The sequence below is a fragment of the Urocampus carinirostris genome, chromosome 3 (assembly GCF_059441175.1).
Source record: "Urocampus carinirostris isolate Australia breed hairy pipefish chromosome 3, RoL_Ucar_1.0, whole genome shotgun sequence".
NCBI classification, from domain to species: domain Eukaryota; kingdom Metazoa; phylum Chordata; class Actinopteri; order Syngnathiformes; family Syngnathidae; genus Urocampus; species Urocampus carinirostris.
In genome coordinates this window covers 13,813,305-13,822,624 of record NC_142351.1, presented here as the reverse complement: position 1 = coordinate 13,822,624, position 9,320 = coordinate 13,813,305, and the positions used below count along the sequence as shown (strand labels likewise).

The 9,320-nt window shown below is 42.0% G+C and overlaps 1 protein-coding gene across 1 annotated transcript in view; it reads left to right on the top strand.

The window, feature by feature from the left end:
- LOC148368746 (rho-related GTP-binding protein Rho6-like) overlaps window positions 1-5,377 on the top strand; it is an 18,787-nt gene extending 13,410 nt beyond the window's left edge. Inside the window, exon 5 of the mRNA XM_088330778.1 lies at window positions 377-5,377. Within this exon, the coding sequence (XP_088186904.1) occupies window positions 377-622 (246 nt within the window). The 3' untranslated portion in view covers window positions 623-5,377. The remainder of the gene's footprint in view (window positions 1-376) is intronic.
- Window positions 5,378-9,320: the final 3,943 nt, after the last annotated feature.

Genomic DNA, 9,320 nt, shown 5'->3' with positions numbered 1-9,320 from the left:
CGAGATATGCGTGGCATACTGTAGTGAATGTTTCTATCGCATTTGATGTTAGTTTTGCCGGAGATCAAAGAGAAAGCTTACCACGTGTTGTGAGTCATCATTTTATTCATATTTAGTTTCTTTTGTCTTTTATTAGCATATTTGGTATTGGAGTAATCCAAAAGTAATTGAAAGTAATCAAGTTAAAGTAACCCTACCCAACCCTGGTCACACATAAACTTGTGATCCGAGGTCGTTGGGTGAGAGTAGGAAGGACTGAGCATGGAGAGAAGTCATGCTATGACAAAACTGTTGAAGGAGCAAAAGGTTGAGGACAGGAGAACGGTATTGATCCGATCCAAATACTTAATAGTGATATTTGGATCGATCACTGCAGGGTTGTTCCTGGGCCAAGCAGTTGGGAGCCGAAGCCTACCTGGAGTGCTCGGCCTTCACGTCCGAGAAGAGCATCCACAGTGTCTTCCGTGCGGCGGCCCTGGCCTGCATGAACAAACTGCAGCCGGGCGACAAGCCCAGCCCGGTTCGCCGCCTCTCCAAGAGAATCCTACACCTGCCCGGCAAGACGGAGATCATCTCCTCCACGTTCAATAAGGAGAAGTCAAAGAGCTGCACCATCATGTGAACGCACGGTGGCTGGGCGCGAGGACACGTGAACAGTGATGTGGGTTTCCAACAGACCAGGGGTGTCAAACCGGCAGCCCGCGGGCCGGATCAGGCCCACTAAGGGTTTGAATCCGGCCCGCGAGACAACGCCGAGGGAAGCGCAAGAGAAAAACAAGATGGAGGTTGAAATATGTCCACTTGATGTTGCCAAAGCCAGGTGCCTCTCACAAAGATGCTGCAGTTGTATTTCCTTCTCTTTCTCTCTCTCACTCTCTCTCTCTTTCTCTCTTTTCTTCTTTCTCTCTCTCACTCTCTCTCTTTCACACTCTCTGTCTCCATTTCTCACTTTGTTCTTCTTTGTCTTTATCTCTGTGTCTTTTTACCTTATTTTGCTCTCTCTTCCCTTTTTCCTTTTTACTCTCTTTTCTCTCTCTTGGTTTCCCCTTCTATCTTTCTCTAGTTCTCTTTTCTCTCTTTCTATCTCTCTTTCTATTTATCTTTGGATTTCTTTGTCTCTCTCTCTCTCTTTCTTTCCCCCTCTCTCACTATTTTGCTTTTTATCTCTTTTGTTTCCCATGTTCTCTCTCTCTGTCTTTCTCTCTCTCTCTTCTTCCCTCCCTGTCTCTCACTCTCTATCTCTCTCTTTCACTCTCTCTGTCTCCATTTCTCTCTTCATTTTTTCTTCTTTGGTTCTTCTGTGTCTTTTTAGCTTATTTTGCTCTCTTTGCCTTTTTCCCTTTTCTCTCTCTTTTGTCTCTCTCTCCTGGTTTCCCTTTCTTTCTTTCTCCCCTTTTCTCTTTCTCTCCTTTTCTTTTCTCTCCTCTCTCTTTCTCTCTTTCTATTTCTCTTTGGATTTCTTTCTCTCTCTCTTTCTTTCTCCTCTCTAACTATTTCTCATTTGTTTCTCACATTTTCTCTCTCTTTTTTTTCTCTCTCTTTCTCCCTTTTCTCTTTCCCTGTCCCACACTCCCTTTGTCTCTCCCTCTCTTTCTCTTAATTCTTTCTCTCTTTTTTTCTTTCTCTCTAGTCTACTAATCCGAGAGAATGTTTGTTCTATCGTGTGCCCCCCCTTTGACACCCCTGGATTATACATTCACCTAAATTCCCCCAACTCTCGTCTTAAATATATACAAATTTTTGCTACTGAGACAGATCAACAAACATTACTCCGTGCAAGGTTGCTGCAAGGGAGGTCATCCAAGCTCTCAGTGGAGAGGGCCAATGCTGCATTTATTATCTTAATTATCACCCATTTGAAATTCTAATCGCTGTACCGTAGCCATCCATCTGTCTAGAAGGCATCAATATCAACCCCGCAGAAGAATTATTTGGTACACCTGCATAATCTAGTCAGTACGTAGCAAAACTGCAAGACATTTTCTTTCCTTTTCCTTTTAATATTATTTAGACTGGAAATAATCTGGAAATAAGCTAAAATGGTAGGTGGTGTGTGGAGTAAAATGTAGCATTTTTATGACTTGTTCATAACCCCCTCCCCTAATTTTTAAGTATAATTTGGTATGAAATTTTAGTTCTTCTCAGCACAAACTAAGCATTGTATTTGACAAACATTGTTGAATAGGTGCAACCATGATTAAAATAATTATTGTCAACGTAAATTATTCACACAACCAACAACAAAAACTCATTTTATGTCTTTAAAAGTCAGATTCATCATCAGATACACCAAAGAGTTGTTTCCCTCGTGATTTTTTGCCTTTATTTATATATTTAAGGCCGACTTTCCTTTTTCTCCATTCTCTAACATTCGTTTCTGGTACCATGAATAAAAATAGTGTAATAATGAGATAAAATCGAATGGCTTTTCATGTCTTATATATCACTAGTGGTCTTGTGGTTAGGAATCGGAATAATTTAATTGGTGCCCTTACGACGGTAGTGGTTAAGGAATCCAACCAACTATATGAAGACAAAAGTTCGAGGCAAGACCCACTTGTGTTGCGTTTCTCACAAGTTTTATTGGAAGAAAGAGAAAGGGTTGTGCCCACGATCCGGTGATTTCTGGACGCGGGAAGCAGAACGCGGAATTGGATCTTCCGTAGCGAGCGATGGCCGTGTAGAGAACGGAAAAACGGGTCAGTAGCCAGGACAGGAGAGCAAAAACGTGGTCGGGGTCGGAGGCGAGTCGTGAGCAAGGAAAGGAGAGTAGACGTGGTCAGGATCAAAAACGGGTTGAAGCCGGGGAACAGACAGGAGCAAAAAAACAGGTGGGAGTCAGGGTCGAAAAAGGCTTGCCTAGTGTTAATTGAGGTTCGCAGAAGGACTGACAAAAGGGGACAGATAGGAGTGGGTATAAATAGGGACAGGGAGCCAATCAGAGTCCGAGGGAATTGGCGCCAAGGGAGTGGGCACAGGTGATTCACATCCGTAACCATGAGAGCCAGTTCTCTATAGGAAAATGTTTATTTGAACAACAACTCAAGAATGATAACACGTGAAGATTGCATTATGGGAGGTAAAACAGACATTTGAAACAAAGCAAAAACGGGATTTATGCAATATTGTTCGACACTATTCGGCATGGAACGTTCTTGTACATAGCAGGGTTTTAATAAGGTGACGTCATTAATATCGAGCAACCCAAGCGGATCTGGAACTGAAACGACTGAGGTCATGGCTTCACACAATCTACACTTTCCCCAATATCGAAATTAAGTGTCATGATTACTGATGGGACTCAGCTGTGCCCGCTCCTTTGGCGCCAACTGTCGCGGGCTCTTATTGGCTCCCGATCAGTACTTGTACCCAGCCCTGTCTGTCCCCTTTTGTCAGCCCGTCTCCGAACCTCAGTTAAGCCTTTTTTGACCCTGACACCCACCTGTCCCGTTTTTTGCTCCCGTCTGTCTCCCGGCTTCGACCCGTTTTTTGATCCTGACCATGTCTACTCTCCCATCCCGGCTTTCAAACTCTTTTTGTCCCCGACCTTTTCTCCTATTCTGACTTACGACTCGCTTCCGACTCCGACCACGTTTTTGCTCTCCTGTCCCGGCTACTGAACCGTTTTCCCGTCCCCGACACAGCCATTGCTCACCACGAAAGATCCACTTCTGCGTTCGGAGCACAATCTGAGTATCAGAGCGACCTGCTTCCCGCGTCCAGCAATCACCGGATCGTGGGCGCAACCCTTTCTCTTTCTTCCAATAAAACGCAACACAAGTGGGTCCTGTCTCCGTTCTGGTCTTGACAACCAGCTCAGTAGCCTAGATGGTAAGGCGCCCGCTTTGAGACTGGGAGGTTCGGGTTCGCGCCCCGGCCGAGTCATTCCTAAGACTTAAAAAGTGGTCGGCGGCGCCCTCTGTTGGCTGCGGCTGCATCGGCTCGCTACAACGGGTCAGGTGCAATCGACATTTCGTTCTGTGTACATTGTTACACAGAATGACAATACAAGGAAATTATTATTATTATTATTATTATTAAGTTGTAACTGTTTAGACGCAAAGGGATCTAATGCAAATCTAACAAGATGGAGTCTGTTATTTCAGACCACTAATCGCAGAGTGTTAACATGTATAATCAAAGAAATAATATTTGTATTTCATATATATTGTAAAATCAATGCACTAGTCTCTTAAGGTCAATCCAGCTTTTGTATTGCAGTTCATGTTGTGCAGGTCTACCAAATGCTATGTTCTGGAAATGGTGTGATTGTTGTCTTTTGTGCCTACTGGTGTTTACGACACCCTTGTGCAAAATAAGCCCAGTGGTTCTTGAAGAATTGATTCCCTTGCTGTCTTTTTTGTCACTGTTATTCATTCGGATTAAGGCTTTCTGCAGAGAAAGTATCAGCGAGGCAGTCAGTGGGTGAGCCCAAGGGATGAGATATGACTAAGCAATCACGTGAGCTGTCCAGTATTGGGGTGGCATTATCTTTAAACTTTGATTCGAACGAGCACATCATCTCAAAAAGAAATCCATAATGTGAATAATCGCCTATCTTCACTATTATTTTCAAGAAACTTGGCCTGTAGCTGGTTATGCAACATCTCTCCCCCTTTTGCCTTGTTAGCATTTACACTAAAGTCCTAAGGGAATGCTGATTAGTACGGGGGGAGCAGAATCACTCAAACAGGCTGGTCCTGTTTACAGGAATATGGTTTCCATCTCATTCCTGTCCATTTCAAGTTCCTGTAAAAAATAATTTGAATGAAAATTGTATCCTGATATTTCTTCTTGCTATTGTCCGTCTATCGTGGGTGTTTTCGCTTGCTGTCGCTCTTCTTGTATTCACTCCAGTCTCCAGTGTCCGTTGACAGCTAAACTAATGGAGGACTGGATGATTTGTAGGTCTGGACCAAGAAGACCAGCGCTGTCTGGTAATAGAGAACACTAGACTTTAACATGTTGCCTAGCAACAGTGCACCGGGTTTCCATGTCTCGCACAGAGACGGAGGGCTGATTCCATCAGAAGGCGCGTTACCTTTCATCCGTAGCATCAGGAACATGCCTCGGCTAAGGGGAGATCTGCTATTTAGGACCCCGATTTTAGACATCGATCGATAGCACGCGGGAAAAAAACACTGGAGCAACTTTTCAAATGATATTATTTGATTCAATAGTTTTTTTTGTACAGCATTCAAACTCCGTTGCTAGATTTTTTTTTTTGTACATAGGCTATCTTTCCTTGCCTGTTTGAAATAATGTTTCTGTGAAGTTGACGAAAATGTCGTAAATGATTGACTCGATTCTGTATTTGTTATTGCCATACTCTATTTTTCATCCTCAAATCTTTATTTAAATAAAGCATTAAATAACATTTTTGGGTCTAAGTGTAATATTGTGTTATAACACTCACTCTGCTTGATTTTAAAGGTACAGCGTGTATTATTTACCACTTCCTAGTGGTAAAAAAATTAATTTAATAAAAAAACAATATTGATTTAAATAATACGAAAAAATACATGAATTATCATATAAACGTGCATTTAAAAAAAATACATACTCAGCCAATTGCTCCCCTTATTAATGATTAAAATTCCCCTTATTAAGCGATAACAAACCTTACAAACACAACGCTGTCAGGACCAGAATGGAAACCGGACCCATTTGCGTGACAGTTACCACAAGTTTTATTGAAAGAGAGAGGAAGGGCTGCGCCCACGATCCGATGTTCGTTGGGCGCGGGAAGCAAGTCGCTCTCGTACTCGGATTGTGATCCGAACACGGAAGTGGGTCTTCTGTAGCGAGCAATGGCGGTGTCAGGGGCGAAAAACTGGTCAGTAGCCAGGACTGGGAGAGCAAGACGTGGTCGAGGTCGGAAACGAGTTGTAAGCCGGGACAGGAGAGCAGACTTGGTCGGGATCAAAACAGGTCGTAGTGGGTGACAAACAGGATCAAAAAACGGGACAGGCGTAAGTCTGGGTCAAAAAAGGCTTGTCTAGTATACACGGAGATTCGCAGACGGACCGACAACAGGGGATTGAGAGGACAGGGTTCAAATAGTGACATGTAGCCAATGAGAAACCGCGGTGGTTGGCGCCAAATGAGCGGGCACAGCTGAGTCACATCAGTAATTATGACAAGCGCGGCACCTAATTACTCACAGCAAGACAGACTCAATCTAAATCTAGCGAATCAGGTTTATCTAATCTATCTAATCGGATCCAATCTAATTTATAAATCCACATTTGTGTGTGTGTGTGTCTTAAAAGCTCCGGAATGGCTGAACTGATTTTTGTGAAGATTTACACAGTTGTATTTTAGGCCTCCCCGAGTGTCTTTAGCTAGGTTTTGTGTCGAGGCACTACCAATAAATACCTACAAAATCGATAAACACATGCTTTTGAGTGGTCTGCTTTTGTGGTGTCTCTAACGCCCCCTGATGGCCAAATTGGTTACTGCAGCTCCCGACCACTGACCACTCCAAGCAGGCAAATCAAGACTTCCTTTTGCCTGGCCATTTTGCGAGTGTAGAATAAAATGCTTTCTTGCTTTGAAGTTATCCAACCTTTCGCTGTTAAATCGACACAACTGTATTATTTTCTTGATGGCTGTTGGCGCTAACACTTTTGTAGATTACCATCCCCTAAACACTAAACCAGTTACACTTATTGAAACTGGTGACGTTTCTCAGCGCCTGCAAGCTTCCGATCGGACGCCAACTCGAAATCTGATTGGCTACACTAACTTCTGTCTCCCAAGATAGATTTTATGGGTTATATGCTGGAAAGTTCACCCTGAAGGCATCAGGGTAGATTTCTGAGCCTAGAAACAAGTAATGGCGAAATGTGATTGGTTAAATGCTTAAATATGAAAGCAGATATCTGGAAGCAGCTCAGCCAGGGAAAAGCAATGAAAGGAAGCTGCCAGACAATTTAGAATTATTTAATAAGTATTGATGAAGAAATATAATTAACATCACATGATTCAGAAATTTTGGGCCGGCAGATAAGGCCTTGCAGGCCCACATGGCCCACCACTGTGAAAATTATAATATAACATTTGCTAGCGTACTGCAAAATATATGTATTCTTTGATAACCTTCTCATATGCTACCAATGACTGAGACGATCCGGATAAGAGCCCAGAAGGACAAAACATCGATCTTACAAATAAACAAGTTTAAAAATAATAGTATTAATAATACATTTTCCTTGCAATTTTTTTGTACGGATTACATCATTTGAAATGATCAAAATAACACATAAAATACAAGGAACATTTATAAACCAACAGATGTGCTTGTAGGTCGAGAAATTTGCATTTGTTCTATATAAAATGCGCCTCACGTAAAGGTAGCTGACATAATTGTTCACCATCTTGCTGGTACAGGTACCCCAAAACCTCAAAAAGGATGGGTAGAAAAAAAAACGAGAGGTAAAATGGTGTGTTTTGGTCAGTTTGAGTCGCAGGAGTTTGTGTTTTTATTTGTGCTTTTTAGCATTTTTTTTCAGTTGCACTACACCAGACAGGGACATCTGGTCCTCAAATAATAAATACACTGTCCCTTGCCGTAGAAAAATACTGGGTTATTTATCTTGTTTATAATGAATTATAGGGATTAAATGATTATATCTTAACTTTGATGTTTATCTCATTAAATAAAAGTTGATTTGGCTAAATCAAAAGTAAGATGCTGCTGAAAGAAACCACGCTTCTTCCAATTACTGACAGACACACCGTCACTGGCTCCCGTCTGTCCCGTCCTCATCCGTATCCTGCTCGTCTGTCCCTGATTTCCTGATCGTCCCCGGCTGCCTGACTTTCCCCTTCCTTCGACAACGCTATGATCTCCCGCTCCGGCTAGTGACCTGTTTTTGCCCACCGACCACGCTCCGATCTCCCGTCCCGGCTATTCGACCCGTTTTGAACGTCGACCACGCTCCAATCTCCCGCCCCGGCAACTCTACTCGTTTCCGCATTCCGACCACGCTTCGATCCCGTGAGCTCCTGGCTCCTCCTGCCCAGCGAGCACTGGATCGCTGGCGTTTGTTTCCCCGCACCTGACTTCCTCGATTATCCAATAAACTTTTGTGTGAAACGTTACCCGTTTGGGTCTACTATCTGTTCTGGTTCTGACAGTTTGAGGGCCCTGTCTTAATATCAAAGTTAAACGTAAGTGCAGCCCATGCCAAATATGGATGAATTTATGACTGATTTCTTTTCATAGTAATTCTTAGGATTTTTTATTTTTAAATGTGATTTTGTGTACAGTTTAAAATAAATATTTATTGATAAATAATACATATAATTGTGGAATGTTTTAATCAGAGCTTTTCTTGTGGAATATCTGATGTGGCCCCTTTTTTCCAAGAACCTAGCTCCCAGACCCAAATAATTTGAGTCTGAGACCCCTATACACTGAGGGTTGGGTAGGGTTACTTTTACTTGATTACTTTCAATTACTTTTGGATTACTCCAATACCAAATATGCTAAAAAAAGACAAAAGAAACTAAATATGAATAAAATTACTAAATTTTGTGCAGGCTTGGTGAGTAAAGGAATACATGAAAGGGCAAAAATGATGTTTGCAAGCTGTTTGGATTTATTTTCATTTTGTTTCTGTGGCGTTTTATGTTAGTTTTGCTAGAGATCAAAGAGATCAAAGCCAGGAGAGAAAGCTTACCACGTGTTGTGAGTCATCATTTTATTCATATTTAGTTTATTTTGTCTTTTATTAGCATATTTGGTATTGGAGTAATCCAAAAGTAATTGAAAGTAATCAAGTTAAAGTAACCCTACCCAACCCTGTATACACTACATAAGAAGAATGGCTTGGGAAAAAAACTCACTGTAAAAGGTTCCGACAGTTGTTTGTAGAAAAATAATCAGTCATTTTTACAAGAAAGAGGGCAATTTGAAGATTGGGCTACTTTTCTTACAGATGGGTGATTGGAGCTAACATTGAAATGAAATGAAATGAAATGATCTGCATTTATATAGCACTTTTCAAGTCAATGACTTCCCAAAGCGCTTTACAATGTGCTCCACATTTCCCAATAGCGGCCTTGCAGCCATGTAAGGCGCTAACCTATTAGGGGTTCAGTGTCTTACCCAAGGACACTTCGACATGTAACACAGACGAGCCGGGATTTGAACTGGGATCCTTTGATCCCAAGACGAGCGCTTTACCTCCTGAGCTACTGCCGCCCAACATTCCTGCATCTGCTTTTTAGAGCAAACTTGGTATTTGAAAAGCTACAAAAATTTTACTTAGCTGGATACGTTACCTATAACACTGAGTTCATTTCATTCTAGG